This window comes from Drosophila gunungcola (assembly GCF_025200985.1).
Source record: "Drosophila gunungcola strain Sukarami chromosome 2R unlocalized genomic scaffold, Dgunungcola_SK_2 000011F, whole genome shotgun sequence".
NCBI lineage: Eukaryota > Metazoa > Arthropoda > Insecta > Diptera > Drosophilidae > Drosophila > Drosophila gunungcola.
In genome coordinates this window covers 1,150,954-1,171,935 of record NW_026453169.1, presented here as the reverse complement: position 1 = coordinate 1,171,935, position 20,982 = coordinate 1,150,954, and the positions used below count along the sequence as shown (strand labels likewise).

The 20,982-nt window shown below is 44.2% G+C and overlaps 6 protein-coding genes across 7 annotated transcripts; 4 read left to right on the top strand and 2 right to left on the bottom strand.

Annotated features, from left to right (window-relative positions):
* Window positions 1–276: 276 nt before the first annotated feature.
* On the top strand, window positions 277–6,093 carry LOC128255403 (solute carrier organic anion transporter family member 74D). Its single transcript, XM_052984997.1, has 7 exons — window positions 277–399; window positions 1,071–1,803; window positions 1,891–2,519; window positions 3,409–4,271; window positions 5,143–5,274; window positions 5,339–5,658; window positions 5,722–6,093. Exons 2-7 carry the CDS (start codon window positions 1,484–1,486, stop codon window positions 5,894–5,896), a joined length of 2,439 nt encoding a protein of 812 aa, XP_052840957.1. The 5' UTR covers window positions 277–399; window positions 1,071–1,483; the 3' UTR covers window positions 5,897–6,093.
* Window positions 6,094–6,215: 122 nt separating this feature from the next.
* Window positions 6,216–8,589, top strand: LOC128255409 (solute carrier organic anion transporter family member 74D). Its single transcript, XM_052985002.1, has 5 exons — window positions 6,216–6,379; window positions 6,433–6,662; window positions 6,717–7,037; window positions 7,099–8,269; window positions 8,336–8,589. The coding sequence occupies exons 1-5, from the start codon at window positions 6,240–6,242 to the stop codon at window positions 8,511–8,513; spliced, it is 2,040 nt and encodes a 679-aa protein (XP_052840962.1). The 5' UTR covers window positions 6,216–6,239; the 3' UTR covers window positions 8,514–8,589.
* Window positions 8,590–9,040: 451 nt separating this feature from the next.
* Window positions 9,041–11,421, top strand: LOC128255410 (solute carrier organic anion transporter family member 74D). 2 transcript variants are annotated; one of them, XM_052985004.1, is made up of 6 exons: window positions 9,041–9,243; window positions 9,297–9,526; window positions 9,585–9,896; window positions 9,956–10,797; window positions 10,852–11,162; window positions 11,222–11,421. In XM_052985004.1, the coding sequence occupies exons 2-6, from the start codon at window positions 9,313–9,315 to the stop codon at window positions 11,388–11,390; spliced, it is 1,848 nt and encodes a 615-aa protein (XP_052840964.1). In that variant the 5' UTR covers window positions 9,041–9,243; window positions 9,297–9,312; the 3' UTR covers window positions 11,391–11,421. The 2 variants fall into 2 exon arrangements, with proteins under 2 accessions (XP_052840964.1, XP_052840963.1); XM_052985003.1 differs by having other exon boundaries at window positions 9,573–9,896.
* Window positions 11,422–11,440: 19 nt separating this feature from the next.
* LOC128255426 (uncharacterized) lies at window positions 11,441–12,578 on the top strand. The gene is made up of 2 exons (XM_052985024.1): window positions 11,441–11,889; window positions 12,087–12,578. The coding sequence occupies exons 1-2, from the start codon at window positions 11,533–11,535 to the stop codon at window positions 12,561–12,563; spliced, it is 834 nt and encodes a 277-aa protein (XP_052840984.1). The 5' UTR covers window positions 11,441–11,532; the 3' UTR covers window positions 12,564–12,578.
* A 744-nt stretch (window positions 12,579–13,322) lies between these two features.
* Window positions 13,323–18,362, bottom strand: LOC128255414 (potential E3 ubiquitin-protein ligase ariadne-2). The gene is made up of 3 exons (XM_052985008.1): window positions 17,676–18,362; window positions 14,378–15,687; window positions 13,323–14,316 (listed from the first exon to the last, which is right to left on the bottom strand). The coding sequence occupies exons 1-3, from the start codon at window positions 17,752–17,754 to the stop codon at window positions 14,170–14,172; spliced, it is 1,536 nt and encodes a 511-aa protein (XP_052840968.1). The 5' UTR covers window positions 17,755–18,362; the 3' UTR covers window positions 13,323–14,169.
* Window positions 18,363–18,455: 93 nt separating this feature from the next.
* On the bottom strand, window positions 18,456–20,480 carry LOC128255422 (chronophin). Its single transcript, XM_052985021.1, has 2 exons — window positions 19,647–20,480; window positions 18,456–18,949 (listed from the first exon to the last, which is right to left on the bottom strand). The coding sequence occupies exons 1-2, from the start codon at window positions 20,387–20,389 to the stop codon at window positions 18,679–18,681; spliced, it is 1,014 nt and encodes a 337-aa protein (XP_052840981.1). The 5' UTR covers window positions 20,390–20,480; the 3' UTR covers window positions 18,456–18,678.
* Window positions 20,481–20,982: the final 502 nt, after the last annotated feature.

Sequence of the window (20,982 nt, the reverse complement as noted above, 5' to 3'; positions counted from 1 at the left end):
ACATGAGAACACTCGCATATATATATAGATACCTGCGATCTAACTATTTTGACTGCGAATTGATGTCAGTGACACAGTCAAAATACAAAGCTAAAGAGCCCGAGTCCGAACCCAAATCGGAATCCGAATACGAATCCGAATCCAAGTCGAAGCTAAAGCTAAGCTTTCCGAGTGGGCTCGGCAAGTGAAATGTATGAGAAATGTATGAGAATTCTTCCTGAGATGAGTGAGCATTTCGTGGAGCATCCACAACACGCTGCGCTTAGATTAGTTTAGTTTAGTTCGCTTACGATCTTGCCCGAATTGAGATCGTCTCAGCTACCGCCTTTGCTGAACCGCGAACCGCGAACCGCGAACCGCGATCGAAACAAAACAAATCAAAATAAATAAATAGTACTCGTAAGTTATGCAAGGGCAAATAAATTACAAGAATTAGCCCGAAGTGTGAAAGAAAAGAAAGTTCAAGGGGCGAAGTTGTGGAAAAGTTGCTATTCAAATATTTATCAAGAACAGCACAATCAAGATAAAGTTCAAGTGATAAGCTGCGCATAAATTTAAATATGCTAAGTGAATTGTGGCGACACATAAGCTCTACATACGGACACACACATGGGGGTACACGTTAAATAATAGGGAAAGATTCTCTGTTTTTCGAAGCGGGGGCGTGGGGAAAAGCCGAATCCGGACTGACAACAATAAACGAAATACCCGTAAGGCGAATCCGCTCTCCAGCGCTCTGACTAAACTAATTTGGCACTCACACAGGGACACAGCGATAGCCACTATATCACATTGATCCCGTCCCTAATCCGAAACAAAAACAATGAGCAGGCAACTATAGTGTTTGCCTCTCGGGGGGTATCTGTAGTTCTTATTATTATTTCCCTGGAAATCTCTGACAATGACTGGGCCGAGATTTACGTGCTCATCAATGTGCAAACCTGGCGCTCTAAGATAAGTCCCATCGCCCGCTGCACATCTTCCGTCTGGAGCCGGCCTTATCACACACTTTAGCTGTCTATTTTATATATTTTTATTACCCTAACGCAAACAAATTGTAAATTTCGCAGGCAACAACAGAAGCAGCATGAGCGAAGATCAACTTTCTCAAGATTAGCTCAATGGCTCTGGGGAGTGATAACTCGGTCTGAGAAAATATTTTGGTACAATATCTGAAACAAACTGTCGGAACGTCACTATTTTGAGGAGAGGGCTTGAAGAGGTCTGTCTGGATGCGACTGCCCCCGATACAGTTAAGATCCGCGGCCGCCGAACCACATCATGCCACTCGATCCGCGCCCGTCCACGCGCCAGGTTGTTTTCTAGATCCCATCCCCAAGAAGCCAGCTAATTGCCCGCGAAAATTAAGAAACATTTGTGACCAACTGTGTGCATGTGTGTTTGAGAGTCTGAGTGCCGGTGCCCCAAAGCGGAAGAGACCGATGTGCCAAGTGAGATCGCGACCCAAGTAAGACCAATTAGGATGGTGCAGAGCGAGAATCCCAGCTGTCTGGGACCCGAGGAGCAGGATGTGGAGGCCAACAGCCCAGGGGTTCGGGATGAGTCCGATGTTGAGTCCAGACTACTGGACAACGGCAAGGCCTACAACAAGGAGAGGGAGGCGGGCATCAATCTGGGGGACGAGGAGCCCACTCCCAGGACAGGCAAAACCAAAAAGAAGAAACAGAAATCCGCGCAGGATCGCCTTATGACGGCGGAAATCAACAAACTGCTGGAGGAATCGCCGCTGGAGAAGAACGTGACTTGCGGCTTTTGGATATTCAAGGGAAAGTTCTACCAGCGGTATGCTAACCAAAGCACTTGTATCTCAAAAAGTATTGAACAATTAGTAAACATAATGTAATCCTTTGTGAACTTAATCCCCTGTAGCTTTGCCAATCAAACAGCTTATGTTCTACTCTACGGCATCGTAGGCTGTATCTTTTCGATGACGTATGCCTACTTCAATGGCACGATCACCACCATTGAGAAGCGTTTTAAGATACCCTCGAAGAACACAGGCATTATCTCGGTGGGAAATGACATTAGTCAGACTTTGGTGTCTGCAGTGCTGGCCTACTATGCGGGAAAGGGCCATCGGCCGAGATGGATTGGTTTGGTAAGACTTGTACATTTACTGGTAAAGTTTTTCGCGTCTCCGGGAATTATAAAACTGTTTGCCTTAGGCCTTCTCACCATCGTCCTGTTCTGCGTTCTAACCACCGCACCACATTTTCTCTACGGACCCGGAGAGGATGCACTGGCTCTGACCTCGGAGTTTGGCGGGATGCCCGATGAGAATGCCACCATGGAGGCCATCGAGGAGCAGCGATCGAAGACCCTTTGCCGCTTGAATGGAGGCGGAGCGGAGTGCGAGGTCGGCGAAGGGAACTTCGCACCACAACTGCTGCTCTTTGTGGCGCAGTTTATATCCGGAATTGGGGGATCCCTGTACTACACTTTGGGTGTATCTTACATGGACGATAACACTAAAAAGTCCAAGACTCCTGCTTTGCTGAGTGAGTAAACCGGTTCTAGCCAACCTTAACTGTAAAACTGTAGAATATGTTAATCTCTTGCCTTGAACCTCTGTGTGTTTAGTGTGATAAGTTAATACAACCAAAACTGGAAAAGTGGCTTTTTCACGCTGATTCAGTTTCAATTTGTTTGAGCGCAAAAAGAAGCTCCTTATCCGAAAGTTTGGGGATTACCAAAAATATACACTAGCCTAAAAAGTTTGCAGCTATAAAATACTATAAACTAGCTGAAAAAATAAAAATGATCACAACTTCAAAAGATTTATGAAAGCAATGCATAGAATACAAATACTTAACAAGTGAAGGCCAAAGTATGTTTAGAATTAAACAATTGTTTATTTATGTGTAATGAGTCTCTGGCGATTTAGCCTATAAATATTATATTGAGTGCACCGAATATATTAGAAGGTGCCTAGCTCAAAAGCGTAAGCAAACATTTTAATACAATCTACGTAAAAATTGTTAATTTAAAATGGCTTAATCGCTATTAGTCAAAAAAATTTATACAGTAAATTAAATGGAAAACTGATTATTCTCTCTGTTAAATATTTTTTCATGATTAATAAATGCCTCTTTACTAAACAAGTAATGGGTTTACATGTTGCAGTTGATATACATTTTTGACTTCAATACTTTGTTGTTTAATGCCAGATAATAATGAGTTATCTTTTCTAAATATTTTATTAGCAGCTAGACAAACTAATCGCTCAATGTTTGTAATTTAAGCTTAAAAGATATGCTTATCTCTAGTAAGATAACCAAAACTGCAACGTGTGGCATTAATTGAACCCCATACTTAGATAAATTAAAATTTATAGAATAATCTTCTCTACGTAAGTTTCTAAATGTAAGTTTGCTGTCCATTTTTAAGGTCTCTCGTATTTCCTGCGCATGTTGGGTCCTGCCATCGGATATGCTTTGGCATCCTTCTGCCTGCGGCTATACATTGCACCGCAGATGCATCCGGTGATCAACAACAAGGATCCCCGCTGGCTGGGTGCCTGGTGGTTGGGCTGGCTGGTGATGGGCGGTCTGCTCTCCTTCTCCGGCGTATTCCTCTCCATGTTTCCCAAGGAATTACCCAGAGCAGTTGCCCGCCGGAAGGTGGAGGAGAACCGTCGGCGTGAAAAGGAGCGACTCTCGTTAAAGCACACGGAGAAGGAGCGCCTGACTGCCGAACTGGACCAGAAGGCACCGGTGGAGGCGAAAGCCTCCTTCCAGGACATGCTGAAGACCTTCCGCCGCCTGATCACCAACAAGACGTACATGTGCAACACCCTGTCGAGCATCTTCTACCTGGTGGGCTACACACCCTACTGGATATTCACGCCCAAGTACATCGAGGTGCAGTACCGCCAGTCGGCGGCCACTTCCTCCATGGTCACCGGAACAGTGGCTCTGGCCTTCTCCGCCGTGGGAGTGCTGCTGTCCGGCTTCATCATCTCACGGTATAAGCCAAGGGCCAGATATATGGCCGCTTGGAACGTGATTGTGGGCTTCCTCACGGTGGCCGGAATTCTGGCCTACGCTTTCATCGGCTGCCCGGGCAATGAGAGTTCGGTGATAGTCAATATTCACGATAGCTCCCTAGCTAGCAACACCACCACCTGCAATTCGGCCTGCTCCTGCGACTACGTCCGGTACTCTCCAGTTTGTGGAGAAAACAAAATGACCTACATATCCGCCTGCCATGCGGGATGCAAAAGTTTGCACGTCAATTCGGAGGGGAAAAAGGTAAGTACAATTGTAGCTACAAAAAAATATGTAATTTTATTTATAACTAAGACAGTCTGGAAAAAATGGGGAGTTTGTCGAAAGGACATAGCATAGCACTAGTAATTCTATTTAAGAGTTAACCTTATCTATGCTTCTAATTTAACTGAAATTAAAGTTATGGATTTATAGATATCTGAACATAGTTTTGTAGATATATGTTTGAAACAGTACTGGAAAAATGCAGAGTTTGTCGAAAACATAGTATGCTTTAAGTTTGGATCGCATAAATAATTGTATTTAAGGGTTTTTGTAATCATTGGTTTGAATGTTATTCAAATTATATTTATGGCTTTCAAGAAATCTGAATATACATAGTTTAGTAGTTCTAACCAAATGTAGAGGACAAAATATATTTTAGTTTTGTTTACATCACAAATTATTACGATATCATGGGAGCTCTATGATTTAGTCGTCCGACTTTGATCATATTTAAACAGTAATTGAAAATAATAAATCATCATTAAATATCGAAGAACTATAAAAAAAAGGAAAAAACAGCAAAGTTTTAATTTTTCATTTTTTTTCCCGACTGTTCCATAGGACCTATATGCTATAGTTGCCCGATCCGGCTCGTTTTGGTTTATATAATACTTTTGTAAATGTTTCATGCTGGTAGCTTTAAAACTGAGAGACTAGTTTGCGTAGAAAAGGTTGGACAGACAGACGGACGGACTGGCAGACGAACATGGCTAGATCGACTTTCCTAGTGTTGCTGATCAATAATACATATACTTTATATACTCAACGAAATTAAAATACCCTCTGCAAGAGTATAATGAAATAAATTGCGCACATTAGAGTAACTACTCTTTTTCTTGAATTTCTTTAGATCTTCTATGATTGTTCCTGCATTCCTGGCAACGAGAGCGGCAATTCCACCAGCCAATTCAAGCGCCTTACTAGCTCCGATTTGAGCAGCGATAACTTCGGCCAGGACACTTCGGCTCTAACCCAATTGGAGGTACACTTTTTACCTACTTTACACCGTTCAGGCCTTAGAACTTAAGTTCGACTTATTTTTTAAGGATCTAGCGAAGGGGCAGGCGATGCCCGGAGCCTGTCCTGTGAACTGCTGGACGCAATTCGTGGCCTTTTTGGCCGTAATGTGCTGCCTGAAGTTCGTGGGAGCTAGCGGCAGAGCCTCCAATTTCCTGGTCTCCGTGCGTTGTGTTCCGGAAAAGGACAAGACGGCTGCCATGGGCTTTGGCATGACCCTGTGCTCGATGCTGGCCTTCATTCCCAGTCCGATTTTCTTCGGTTGGGTCTTCGACAGGGTCTGCCTGGTGTGGGGCAAGACCTGCACAAATAAGGGAAACTGCTGGCTCTACGATCCGCTCTCCATGAGGTGAGTCCATTCAGAAAGTCATTGAATATTTAATATTACAATACTCGATAATTCCCATTTAAGATACACCCTGAACTTCACCGCAGCCGTCTTTATTGCCATTGGAGCCATTTTCGATCTGGGGGTGTGGTACTACGCCAAGGACCTGCAAATCTTCGACGAGGACGTTAAAGAGGTGGAGATGAAGATTGTGCAGCACGAGGAGGAGGCCAACAACGAGAAGAATACAGAGATCTAGACATAAGTTATTTTTACCCATAAGTGCTGTGTCAAGCGAGAGTTTTGGTGCCTTGAGTTGTCAATATCCATGTGTGATTTCCCCTGTAGAGTCCAGTACCATAATAAACGGTATTGTAACAGTAAGGTTGCCCCACTTTATATACTCGTATGGTAATTGCTGACAATTAAAGAACAGATCCCGATTAGAAAGATAAATCTCAGTTGGACTAAGCTATAAAAGTGAAGGTCGTTATCCGTTATCTTGCAGCTTTTTTGTTTACCCCCATGCCGCAAGTCGATTGTAACCAGCCCCTGACAAAGGGGTTTAGTGTTTCGAGGTGGTTCGACAGTGAAGGATCGACATGGCCAGTGAAGAGATTGAAACCTCCAGGTTTTTGAAGGATAAAGAAGACGGGAGGAATGCATATGAGAAGCAAGAGGAACAGGAATCTTCGGATACCTCCTGCGGTCTCTCTATATTCAAGGGACCCGCTTTACAGAGGTAGATAGTTCTGCTCTGGTCAAATTGTTCGATAATACTATCCTGATCTCCAGATTTGCCACTGCGCATATGTTCGTGATCATGTACGGCATAGCTAGCTGCTTTCTGGCCATGGCCTTTACCTACTTTACTGGAACGATTACGACGATGGAGAAGCGCTTCAATATACCCACCAAGATATCGGGTCTCATAACGGTGGGCAATGACATAAGCACTGTTTTCTCGTCGGCCTTTTTGAGCTACTATGCCAGTAGAGGTCATCGCCCGCGTTGGGTTGCCTTGGGTAATGTGCCTTAAGTATAATCCCCTCGGTTAGTCAATAGCTTGTGTTTTGTAGGCCTCATCATAATAGCCCTTTTCTGCCTGCTAATGGTGACTCCGCACTTTTTCTACGGAGCCGGCGAAGAGGCACTGAGACTGACCGAGGAGTACGAACTGAAGGAATCCGTTGAAACTTCAGTCAATGCCACGGATAACAATGACGCTCTGTGCCATGCAAAGGACTCGAACTGTGTGGAGGGTGCTGGGGACTACACGCCCATCGTGCTGTTCTTCATCGCCCAGTTTATAGGGGGCATTGGCTGTTCCCTTTTCTACGCGCCGGGTCTCTCCTACATGGACGATAACTCTGCGAGTTCCAAGACGCCAGCTATGCTTAGTATGGTTTGAAGCATGTTTCCTAATCTTAATTAGATTAATTGATTGTATACTTCCCAAAGGTTGGACCACCTTTCTGAGGATGCTGGGTCCAGCCATGGGCTTCTCCATGGTCTCCTTGTGTCTACGGCTTTACATCGATCCGTTCAAGACGCCTCTGATTACCACAAAGGATCCACGCTGGATGGGAGCCTGGTGGCTGGGCTGGATTCTGATCACCTTCATCCTGCTGATATCGGCATTCTTTGTGGCCATGTTTCCCAAGGAGATGCCCAGTGCCAAGGCAAGACGTTTAAGAGCCGAAGGCGAGGAGGATGTCCCACTGGCGAAGCGTTCCCTTCAGGACATGCTGGACTCGCTGAAACGTCTTGCGAGCAACAAGGTGTATGTCTACAACATGCTGGCCTCGATACTCTACTTCTTCGGCTACATGCCCTACTGGATATTCACCCCGAAGTACATAGAGATTCAGTACCGGCAGTCGGCGTCGACTGCCACCATGGCCACGGGAACCTGGGCGCTGGGCTTCTCCGCCGCAGGAGTACTGATCTCTGGATATGTGATCTCCAAGTACAAGCCGAGTGCCAGGGCGATGGCTGCCTGGAACTTTGTGGTGGACTACCTCACGGTGGCCGGCATCCTTTGCTACATCCTGGTGGGATGTGACGAGAGCGATCGGGCCAACACACTGTCCATTCTGCCAATCGGCGACAGTTGCAGTGCCTCGTGTGACTGTGAGTATGTGTACTATGCTCCGGTTTGCAGTCCGGAAAACATCACCTACATATCCGCCTGCCATGCGGGATGCACCGAAAAGGGTCTGGATGATCTGGGAAGGACCATTTACACAGGCTGTCGGTGCATGGGCAACTCCCCCAATCTGACCACTTTGTCGAGTGTGACATCACTGGCCGCCTCTCAGTCGGAGATCGCCGTGGACGGAGCCTGTCCGGTGGATTGCAACAAACAGTTTCTCATCTTCTTGGCCGTCATGTGCTTCCTGAAGTTCGTGGGGGCTACTGGGCGATCAAGCAACCTGCTCTTAGCCCTGCGATGCGTTCCCTCGAGGGACAAGACCTTTTCCCTGGGCTTTGGCAGTATGGTCTACTCCGTGCTGACCTTCATTCCTAGCCCCATTGTCTTTGGCTGGATGCTGGACAGCTATTGTCTGGTGTGGGGCAAGACATGTAGCTCTAAGGGTAACTGCTGGATTTACGACACGAAGTCCTTGAGGTGAGTAGTTGCTTTTGACAAAAAATAAAACTTAAAATAAACTTTTACCTTTCACCTTTCCTTTAGGTACACAATGAACCTCGTGTGTGCGTCTTTAATTTTTCTTGGTAGTTTTTGGAATATTGGCGTCTGGTATAATGCCAAGGACATGAAAGTCTTCGATGAAGAGGAAACCGTCAAGCAGAAAATCCAGGAAGAAGTATTAGAGCTTAAGGAAAAACCAAAAGAAATCGTTCACACATGAATTTGAAGTTAACTGTAAGAAAGCTGTATTCTGCCTGTAATTTCCGAAATGCCAATTATAATGTGTAAAACCAAAAGCTGTGTATAAGTTCAAGTGTTTTAAATTTCATTGGTCCCATGAAAAAATACAAATAGAGTTTGATCCAACAACTCAGGTTATCTGGGTTTCATTCTTTTGGATTAAAATTCACAGAAGAGACCTTTAAAAGCCATCATAAATAAGTGAAGATCCTATTTTTTGCACTTTGATAAGTATATTTTTATCTGAAGAAGACGTGGCCCAACAATGATGAAAGAGGTGTGCCAGAATTTCACACATTCCCGAAACAGATGCGAAAGCGTGATAAAGGAGTCCCGTCAATTAACTGCTCTTAAAATCACATTTTATACATGGTTGATAAATGTCGCCTGTCTGATCCTCACTGTCTAATCTGACTGCTTTGATAAGATCTTAAAACTGTTTACCCATAAGATGCAGTTGGCTATATGGTGGGGCGACCTGGGATAGACAGAATCAGTTCAGTTGCGGTGTTTGGAGATAAAAGTTAAGACATGGCATAGGAACGAAAGCAGGAAGCCCCACAGCCGAGTGAAACGTTGCCTTTTATTGAGAGATCATTATACAACCCGGAAGAGTTAGAGGATTACCCGGAAGAGGAAACGGAAGATGAAGAAGATAGTAAGGACACTGCATGTGGTTTCTGGGTATTCAGGGGTCCCTGCATACAAAGGTGAGTAGTAAAAAACTTTCCCAAAATCTTCCACCTAAATGATTTCATTGCAGATTTGCCACTGAGAAAATGTATGTGATTCTGTATGGGTTGGCTGGCTGTGTGATGGCAATGACCTTCGCCTACTTTAATGCCACTATTACGACCTTGGAGAAGCGCTATAAGATACCAACAAAGACTAGTGGCATAATCTCGGTGGGAAACGATATCAGTACCATGCTAACAGCCGCCCTCCTGGGTTATTATGCGGGAAATGGGCATCGACCCCGCTGGATGGGAATAGGTGAGCTAGGATCTGAATACTGATTTACCAATTTCCAGACATAAAGTTTCCCATTTAGGCTTACTGACCATTGTGGCTTTTTGCCTACTCACAAGCTCGCTGCATTTTCTTTACGGAGCTGGCGAAGATGCCCTTAAGTTAACCCGGGAGTTTGGTCAGGTCAATGAAACGTTGGCTCGGCAAGAGAAGGACCAGAAATTGTGTCAGTCAAGTCCAGGGGGATGTGTCCAGGAGGTGGGCCAGTGGGTGCCCCAAGTGTTTCTGTTCGTGGCTCAACTCATATCGGGAGTGGGTCAGGCCCTTTTCTATACTCTGGGCATTGCCTATATGGACGACAATGGCACCAAGTCCAAGACACCTGCCATGTTGAGTGAGTATTGTGAATTATTATATTTCCAGAGATAGGAAAAAACTAACTTCCTCTACCAGGTTTGTCCACATTCTTGAGGATGCTGGGCCCAGCTATTGGCTATTCCTTGGGTGCCCTGTGCCTGCGTTTGTATATTGAGCCCACCTTGAAACCCCTGATTGGGCGTGAGGATCCCCGCTGGTTGGGCGCCTGGTGGCTGGGATGGTTAGTACTGGCTGCGATTACCTTGATCGCTGCAATATGCCTCTTCATGTTTCCCAAAGAACTGCCCAGTTCACGGAGGAGGCGTCTGCAAGTGAGGCACATGGAAAGAAAGATGTCCCTACCCCTCAAAGAGCGCACCTTTGGGGACATGATGAGGACTGTCAGGAGATTGGCGAGGAACAGGGTTTATGTGTACAACACCGCGGCCTCCATCCTATACTTTTTCGGTTACATGGCCTATTGGATTTTCACGCCAAAGTATATCGAAACCCAGTACAGGCAATCGGCGGCTACGGCAACCATGGCCACGGGTACAGTGGCCCTCGGATTCTCCGCCGCCGGAGTCCTAATCTCCGGCTACGTGATCTCAAAATATAAGCCAAGCGCCAGGTCAATGGCCTGCTGGAATGCCATAGTGGACTTCGTAACGGTGGCCGGAATCCTGTGCTATGTGGCCATAGGATGTGAAGGCAGTGACAGGTTGAACTCCCTGACCACCTTGTCTGCTGGAAACAGTTGCAGTGCCGACTGTCACTGCGACTACGTGCACTATGCGCCGGTTTGCAGTCCGGAGAACATCACCTTTATATCCGCCTGCCATGCCGGGTGCTCGGAAAGGACGAAAGATGCCCTTGGGAGGACCATTTACACCGGCTGCCAGTGCATGGGCTCATCTGGTTTGATCTCCGACCCTGAGGTGGAAGATCTAAATCTCTAAATAGCTTTGCAACTTATGATTCTGCCGTTTCAGACCCAATTCGCTGTGGATGGAACCTGTCCGGTAGATTGCTTTAATGAGTTCCTGGCTTTCCTAGGCGTCATGTGCTTCCTGAAACTCATGGGAGCATCTAGTAAATCCACAAACCTGCTCATCGCCCTTCGCTGCATTCCTCCAGAAGACAAAACCTTCGCTTTGGGACTAGGTTCCATGGTTGCTTCCCTACTCGGTTTCATTCCCAGTCCAATTTTCTTCGGCTGGCTGATAGACAACTATTGTTTGGTGTGGGGCAAGACCTGTTCCAGCAAGGGAAACTGTTGGCTCTACGACACGGCATCCTTGCGGTGGGAAAACCTAAAGATTTTATTTCAAACTTTATCCATCGATTTATTTTGCTTTCCAGATACGCTTTAAATCTCACGGCTGCTTCCTTTATATTTTTGGGAGGCTTTCTAAACATTTCCGTTTGGTATTATGCCAAGAATCTCAAGATATTTGATGAAGAGGAGTCGCCAAAAGACAGTTCCAAAAATAAGGAAGTTGAAATGGAGACATTAGATTGTAAATCTTAACAAAAATAAAAACTGTACCTATTTTTTTAGTTATTTAGACAAATAAACTAGCCATGATTGAAGCTTCAGTTTTTTGACTGCTTCATAGCATTTCCAAATTGTTCGTCTTCCTGTTGACATTGTTTTTTTTTTTGCCTGCACAATGTCCGCTCCAGAGAGCAGTTGTCGGCGCGTGATCCTCAAAAATTGGGTCGATGGTCCATGCCGGAAGTGCTTCGTGCCCTCCTGCGGACCGTGCATCGACTACAAAGTAACATCGCCCTCGGGAAGCGTAGTCGAGCCGCAGGCAAATGTCATACAGGCCACCATCGAGCCGGACGGACCCGTGCGGCCAGAGATCAACATCCGGGCGGAGTGCAGCAAGGGTCGTCCGCTCCTGGAGTCCGACAAGGATAAGCTGAGGTGCTGCACCATGTGCGTGGCCCAGGAGCAGAACATCCAGCCCAATCTCTGCTCGGCGGCGTGTAGACCCCTGCACACCAATTTACACCTGAGCGAGGTTCGTTTAATCATAAATTAAAATTAGGCAAATCAAAACAACGAAAAAGACTGAGATTAGGCCGTAGTTTTTTTTTAGTTACTTAAAGATTGAACTCATTTGATTGATGACCGATTCGCTCTCAATTTAATATAATAAAATAGTTAATTATATTAAGATAAATAGATCAACTGAACCAAAAACATCCTACTCCACAGTGGACCAAGCGACCCTTGCCAAAACCCACCTACAAGCATTCGGTTATCCTGGACAATAACACCATGGTAGGTCGGTGCTTTCCGATCAAGTTCCAGCTGAAACGCATGAAGAACAAGTGCCTGGATTGCGGCAAGGATCTCTACTTCCGGTATCCCATTGCAAGCAATAGCGACCTGCTGCTTATAAAAAACTGTTGCGATGTAGAAGTCTACCCCGCCATGAAGGTGGAGAATATGAACAATGTAAGAGTGACCAAGATATCGGGGGTCAAGAAGTTTGCCAACAGTCTGCTGAAGGAGCGCTCCGAGTGCCGACTGTTCAGCCTGCCCGTCCAGCAAGAACCGTCGTTGGATGTGATTAGCAGAAGAAGTACTAGAAAGAGCAGGAAGAGTACCAGAAAGAGCAGGAAGAGTACCAGGATGAGCCGGAAGAGTACCAGGGCCAGCAGGAAAAGCAGGAAGAGCAGTAACAAATGAAATAAAACATAAAAATCCTAGAATAACAAAACAAAAAAATTAAACAAACAGAATAAAATTAAAAGCTTGAAATTCAATATATTATCTTTGCATTGATCGGCTTAAAAATAATCAAAACCTGAATAAGGAGATTGTTGGGAACTTTGTTTAAAAAATTACTTAATAGAATGGTATAAAGTTGCTTGGACTTCCAAAGGTATTCGAGTTGAAAGTACTTCCTATACCATGACCAACAAGCTTTCAAAAATATCCACCACATTTTTTATATGCCAAATTTATTATTGCAAGCCAATAACAATGATTTTAAGGCATTGTATAATAAATACATTTAAGAACACTCAGTATCAATTTGAAGTCGATCGGCCAATTTATCATTGAGTTACGATATCAGCAATTTTGCAAAATGTTGTTTCGGGAAAAACGCGTTTAAGTTTCAAGTAATCAATAACGAGTGGTCGTTCCTTAGAACGCTTTCATTCCAAAACTTTTCAAGATTCAAACTGGTCAAAACTATTTATAGGCAAAAAAAAACAAGACCCCTTAATTAAAACCGAAATAAAACATTCTTAATATTAAAATTAAAAAAAAAAGTTCAATAAGATGAGTTAAAGTCAAACCGCAATTAACACTCAAACTTGAGTTAAAGCTTAGCTCCACATAGCTCTAACCAAAGTTTGCTCGAGCTTTTCACAGCTTTTAGTACAAAGCTCGCTTGGCAAACTTACAGCCCACAATCCAAAAATCATTTATTTTGTGTAGTTGTATATCTAGTGTAAATTTAATTCAAATTCAGTCGCATAAGCATAAATACATAGCTTAATCCTAGAATATAATTTATGATTCAGCTTACAACGTTAATCGAGAATCGAGTGAGAATCGAAGGGAGCGCGATCAGGGGACGGGGAATACCTAGTTTCGTTATAATTAAAGACTTCTTTCGTTCGATTGATGTGCTGCGGTTAGTAACGAGATTACGAATACTTGATGCTGTTAACGCGCCTGCTGCTCAACCCTGGGTTAATACGAGATTTAAAACTTAGGGTCTAGCCGAAAAACCGATCTCTATACGCGGTCTTTGATCTATAATTGCTTGACTTGCGGCGCTATAAATTTAGAATTGTTTCTGCATTTCGTCGGGTCATTTGGGCTAGTTTTTGGAAAACTGTTGGAACACTTGGCCACTGAAATGCGTCTGGTTTGTCAGTTGCTAAATTTATAGTTAGAGTTATGGTATAGCTATCGCTATCGCTAGGTCTATAGCTACTATCGTTAACGTTCTGCGCAAGGCGTTGTATTGCAGTTACACCGATCATTTTGAGTGATTTCAAAGGTCACAACTATTATTATTTTACTTCAAGTAGTCGACTATGCCCTATGGTATGTACTCTAGCCTATATGCACTTGATTATTTGTTTAATTTTAAAATTAGCTACACGTTGTTAGGCCTACTGCTAGATGGATACAAGTAAGTGTGTGTGTATAATTTAGTTTAAATAAGCGTCTATATACTGTCGTGTCCGGTCGCGTCTCGTTATTTCGTTCAGAATTATTTGTGCTAAACGGAACAATCTGCCTGTTCTGGGGGTCCTGGAAGCGTTTAATTTTCCTATGCATCCAATGGGAAGAAGTCTTTGAGTAGGGTGGTGCGCCGCTTCTCAGCGATGTCCATTTGATTCTCGAGATCACCCAGGTCTGTTGTCTCGGCGCGCTCAATCTTCCACGACAGGTTCTCGATCTCGGCCTCCAATTGCGCCTGCAAGGGAAATTTAATTCTATTAGGCAATTGTCCAATGACCAAATTCGACGAGTCGTACCTGCTGATACTCAAAGAGATTCTTTCGCGAACCGGCCTCCATGTAGTAGGCGTACGGATAGGTGTACTGCAGCGTGTATCGGCACTTGGCCAGCAGTGCCGCCGCGTTGAAGAGATACTGCCAGTCGATCCAGGTGCCGCTGCCGTTCATCACCTTGGAGTTGATCCGCTGGCGCAGCCGGTCGATCGTCTGCTGTTCGAGCTTCAGCGACTTGGAGTGGTTCTCCCAGCGCTCGTAGTAGTGCAGGTACTTCTTCAGCGCCTCGCGGGCCTGCACATGCACCGACTCGTTGGCAATATTGGGGTTGTCCTTGTAGCGGGAGCACTCGTAATACTCGGAGCCGTGCGTCTTCCAGTCGCCCAGGCACATCCAGCAGAAGTCGTGCTTGCAGTTGAAGCACTGCATGTGATTGCAGCCGCCGTTCTTCTCGATGCAGATGTGACACTTGGGGCAGTCTTTGGTGTGGGCGCTGATGTAGTTGGCCGTCTCGCTGTCATCCGCGCACTTGGTCAGCCACTTCTTGATCACCTGGCAGTCGGTGGGCGCGTGGTAGTCCATGCCGCACCGGAAGCAGAAGCCCGTGTGGCAAGCCTTGCAGATGGCACGTTTGGCGGAGATCTCCGATGATTGCACGATTATCTGGCAGTTGGGCCCGGGGCAGAAGCGCAGCTCCGGGTGCGACTTGACGTAGTCCTTGAACGCGAACTGCTGGTACTTGTCCCGCATCACCGGTCTTGTGACCAGTGTCAGCACCAGGTCCTCGGGCACCCGAACATTGCACATCTGAGCCATGCATCCGATCTGCGTGGAGATTCCCTGGAAGATCTGTGTCTCGAAGTATATGGTCCAGCAGTCCTTGCAGAACGAGTGCCCGCAGGCCAGGCTGTAGAACTTGTCTCCCAGTTGGGAGCTGGCGCACACCGGGCACATCTGGCTGCGGTACTGCGGCGCCGTCGATGACGTCGTCTTATATCCGCTGCTCCCCAATCGCAGCAGTTGTGCACTGGCCGCCGCTGCCGCTGCACTCGTCGAGGCGGTATCCGCTACCGCCACCTGCGGCGGCTTAATGCGCGCCGTTACCAGCAGCGCATTGGCGTCCTGACGGTACTTCTCCACCACGACCACGTTGTTCCACTGGTGCTCCAGCAGCAGCACCTTGGCCAGCGAGGGCGTGATCTGCAGGATGGTGTTCAGCTTCTCCACGCGCTCGTTCAGCAGCTTCTCGATGTCCTCAACAGTGAGGCAGTCGAACTCGAAGTACTCGGGATCGGCCCGCTTCGGATCCAGGCGCTCCACATCGCAGTCTTCACCTGAAAGAAAGAAGGATATGAATAAGTAAATAAGTAAGTTTTTAGATGAAGGTGATAAATGAGGTTTGCAGTCGGTGCCTATTCATTTACTTGGAAAATACTTACGAAAACTTAGAAGTGTACACATTCTGGCGAAGATATTGGGAAGGACATTTGGGGTAGTTAAAACTTCTGATATCTTTACTTGTTGAATTAAAATCGTACTTCTTGTATAGTAAACCATTATAATAATAGTTACAGTAATAGTTTTTTTCATTTATTTTTCCGATTGCTCATTTGGAATCTGTATGTTACAGTCGTCAGATCCAACCCGTTTCGACTTCTGGGAAAGTTTCATCCAAAAAGCTTTAAAACTGAGAGACTGGTTTGCGCACGGACAGAAGGACTTGGCTAAATCAAGAATAAATATACATTAAAGAGTCCGAAAATTATCATTCACTTCGTTTCTAAATTTTTGGCTGAATTTATGATACCCTTTGTAGGAGCATAACATGGTTTGTTTTGTAATGAACCTTTAGTAACCATTTGAGTTACGTAAAATCGGATCTACCAGTTTACGTGATTTTGGGTTAATTACGAACTTCGTTGGATAAAACGTTTCTAACTGAAGTCAATTAAAAGCCAAAACTGCATAATCCGGAAATATTTAATTAATTTCCTTTCTGTGATTTATTAGGATCATAACAATTTACTATTTCTGTAACTGACAAACATGTTGGCATTTTGTAAGCCATAAACTTTGGCTTATTCACGAATATAAGCCGCCCGACAAGGCTGCCATAAAAGTGCCCGATGTTACGGATATCCGATTGAAGGTTGTGTTACGGGGCGTTTTGGCCAGGTCGGAACAATAAGGGACAGGTCAAGAAGCGGAGACCGAATTGACGGAAGAGCGGGCACAAAACAAAATGCAACTGCGTACTCGAGCACGCACCTGAGTTGATGGTGGAGTTGGTGTGTGTGTGTGTGTGTGTGCAAGTGCGGGTTGTGGAGCTACGAACAGCGTGAGAAGAATGGCAGCCAATAATGAAGCTAGCCACAAAACACAAACCTCGCAATCAGTCGCCACTCGTAACAACAAATCGTACTTGCCCATGCACAGAGAGAAATAAAAAAAAATTAAATGTTTGTTTACTACTACAAAGTAAATTTGGAAAAATAAAAATTGATGTAGTATCATCTGAGGCTTAATTAAATGAACTAATTCAACTAATTAATTTTAATGTATTTTTGCTCTCGAATTTGTATGTTTGTAAGCCAATATTCGAAACAGATTCCGAAGATTGATTATGGTTTTTATTTCTTTTAAGGAATTTGTGCACTTCCAAAATCCAGCTTCCACTAACAATTTGTCACAAAAAATGTTAAATATAAGACTGTTCGATTTTCAGATTTTGAGCTTAAACTTATATAACAATCACCACCATCTACCAACAAAATAAATTAAGTAACGTTTGCTTTAAATTAAGTCAAATTGAGTTACATGATGTATACAATTTAATCGACTAAATCATTATTTTTATTTATTGAAAATATATATTTAAAGACAAATACTATTAAACCTAAATTTAAGCCCTTGCTATCAAAACTTGCTAGATGATCACCCTTTTTGTGATTTTCTTGAATAAACTATTATTTTTCTCGCCGTGCAGCTAAGTCCGTGTGTGTTGGTTTCAAGTTCAATTCCATAATTTTAGCTTCATGGTCAGCAAAGAAAAGGCGGCGATTGTAGAGGGGGCGGGGCAAGGGGGTTTTTGGTAGTCGAACCCAAGGCGAATGTCAAGTGCTGAATGCAAATTCTCGGGTCTTATGGGCTCTGGGCCTCCCAAAAAGGTGAATAACCAACTCTGGCCAATCGTTTGCGTGTGTGTGTGTGTGTGTGTGTGTGTGTACTTCCTCTCAGATACACTCGTACCCCTATTTAGCCACAGTTAAATCGATGGCTGATTGTTGTCAGGAGGAAACCCTTTAAGTTTTCTCATTCTTACCTGTATTATAGTAATCGTAGTCGTCGTCGTATTCCCCATCGTTGTCCGATTCCAAATCCATTTCGATATCAGAGTCCATCGTGGGGGATTTGGATTACAATTACGGTTGAGATTGTGATTGGGATTGGGATGTTGGAAATTCTGGCGAGGACACTCGGTGTATGTGTGTGTGTGTGTGTGTGTGTGTGTTCGTGTGGTGCGGGGTGTCTCTCTTTCGCTTTTGTAACAGTTGTTGTAAGGGCGCTGGTGGTTGATGTTGTTGTATGCACAGGAAAAGGAGGTGGATGAAGGACGAACAGGGGGCGGGGGGATGGTGGCCGATTTAGTGCGATGCAGTTCCACCTATTCTCGGCCGGATGATGAACTTTGCGGGGTGGCAATTCGGCGGGGAGCGGTCCCTTGTTTTATTTTCGTTTATCCACATGTATACGCATACACACACGCGCGCGCTCTCGCTCTCACACACGCACACACTCGCAGCCGTTGCACTTAAATGCAGTTTATTTTCATCCTCTCGTATTTATAGACCCACTATTTTAGGCCCACTGGCAATGCAAAAAGTGCAGATCGCGATGGCCAGTTGTCACTAACTTTTTGGCTATTGAACGAGCACAGCTTTTACAGAGAACATTTTGTTTCTTTGTCTTTCTGTTTCTCTGCAATCTAGAGCTGAACGGCTATTGATGAGACCTATCGATAGGCAGGGCCAGCAGCTATCGGTTCCAATCAGAACACTGCTAGGTGCGAGTGTTTTTTTCAACACTAGTCTATAAAATAAAATAAAAATGGTACAATTTCTTTTATTACACATTCCGAATAGCAACAATTCCAAAAAAGTTTTAATTTTACTCATAAAAAAAAGTGCAGACCTATATCACAGCTGATTTGTACCAAAGACTACTATCGATATACATCAGTTCGCAATAGTGTTGGAAAGTCTTTGGTTTTGACAAACAGCTGTTCAAATTGAGCGCCTTAATTTAAATTTAGAATTTTATCGTAATTATTTCTTTTCTGATTGTTTTTGCTGCTTTTCTGAGCCGCCCAAGGTTTCTTGAGGTTTCTTACCACTTTTCTGGCCCGGTTTGACTTCGGTGCTCAAAAGCTCCAGAAACGGAGCCAAGCTGGGCAAAAATGTATCTGGAACAAGTTTCATCTTTTTCTCGTTTCCCTCTTTTTTTATATTTTCCGCTTCTTCTAAAGCTCCATTGTCTTGGCCCACCAGTAATGAATGAAAACCACAGAGATTGGCAAATGCAATGTCCGCCCTTAACCTGAAAATAATAATTTTTTTTTATACATTACTCGTAGTGTAAAAGTAACTGTATATTGTAACTGTTGAAAAGTATGTAACGGGTGTCCGACCCTATAAAGTACATATATATATCATTGACCAGGATCTATAGACGAGTCGATCTATTCGTGTCCATCTATCTGTCCAAATAAACTGCGAGATCTCGGAAACTATAAAAGCTTGAGATTTGGGATTAAAAATGCGGGTGTGGATGGCCGTCCACGTAGTGACGACGATCAATGGAAAGTCGCAATACTGAAAATCTGCAAAGAATAGTCTGAACCTTAATAATGACATGACAATCAAAAGGTATTGCTTTTAGAAGAGTTTTTGCAAAGACTTTTAGAAAGTCATTTGGATCAGGAGAAATGTGGATGTAAGTGCGAACTCCGGTGGAGCAAAAAGTCTGGCAATTTCAAAGCAGCGTTCCGATTAGGAAACTAGTTAAATAAAAATAAAGTTAATTTTTTGGTAAAATAAATAATAATCGTCAAAAAATTTGATAACAGAAATTTTTGGAGTTTATGGTGCGATAGTCACTTTATTCTTATTTTTTTTTGTTTATATAATAATGAAACGTAGGATTGTTATAAAGCCAAATATCTTGAGTTTTTTCGATGCTTCAAGAATAATGACAATATAAATGTTCCCACAACAGCGACAAGAACTCAACTTACGAGTTTCCAATGACGAGCGTCCTTTCCGGCTTAATTTCGCCGGACTCGAGCAGTTTGCCCAAGATTCGGGGATTAGGTTTTCCCAAGATGGTTGGCATGCGATTCACTATCACCTGGATGGCTGCTGCTACGGTGCCGGCGTCCGGAATTCTCCGCTTGCCATATGCCAGGAACCCATCCGTGCAAGTAGCCAGAAACAATACTTTGGGGTCTTGCAGGTAGTTGCAGGCCGCGATCAATTGGTTTGACTCCAAGGAGTCGTCTCTGCCCACCAGAACAGCACCCACATCCGGATCGAGTACCAGGTTCATGACGAAGTCAAATCTGTTTCGGCCATCAGGCCGTTGAACGTTAACCACGGAGCAGAAGCCAGCTTTTTGCAGCTCCTTGCAAATGCCATTGCCACCCAGAACAAGTACCTTCTTCTTGAACTTTCGGTCGATAAGATAGCTCGATATGGAGCCCGCCGAACTGAGTATGTCCTGGTCTTGAGCTTTGAAGCCCAGGCACTTGGCCTTTTGGATCAAATCCGATGATGTTAGACAGCAGTCGTTGGTCACCATCAAACTGCGCTTTCCCTTGGCCGTGAAGGCATTAAAGGCCTCCATGGAACCCTCGATAGGATTGTTTTCCTGCCACAGAACCCCATCAGTGCTGCAGATTATGGTGTCAATCCCGCCCAGCCACTCGGCCACCTGCGACTTGGGCAGCTTATCCAGTTGGCTAAGACTGCGCTTGAACATTATGAAATTTTGGGTAATTATAAATGTTGATTCTCAAGCCGATGCCTATGGCATTTTTTTCCATGATATATAGTTAACCCAGGCAGGGCCGTAGCTGGCATGGGGCAGGTGAGACTTTGTAAAAGGTGAAGGCTTATTCGTGCAAAAATAATGTTAGTATATACCTATCTAAGCTTAAATTAATACATAGTTTTCGTTTCTAACGCGTCGAATTCATCATAACGCGGTTTAAACAAATTACAAGTTTTTTTGTTTTGGATTTATAGGGACGCTTTAAGGGGCCTTACCAGTGTACCTCTTTTTTTAAATCTATTTTTTTTTTTGCCTAATTAGTTTAGTTTAAAATTTCAAAAACTTTCTCTATATTTTCACAAATCAAAAACCATAAATTTAAGCTAATAACTTACCTTACTATGTGCAACAAATTTTAAAACATTCTATTGGGAACGTTGCAAGCCGATTTAGCAAATAACAGTTGACCGTTTTTCAATCTCCAAAAATAGGACCAAAATGTCAGAACTGAACCGTATACATAGCTCAGCGAGTCAAACGGTCTTTGCTCAACGAACAACCAATCTTTTCGTTTCAAGCCG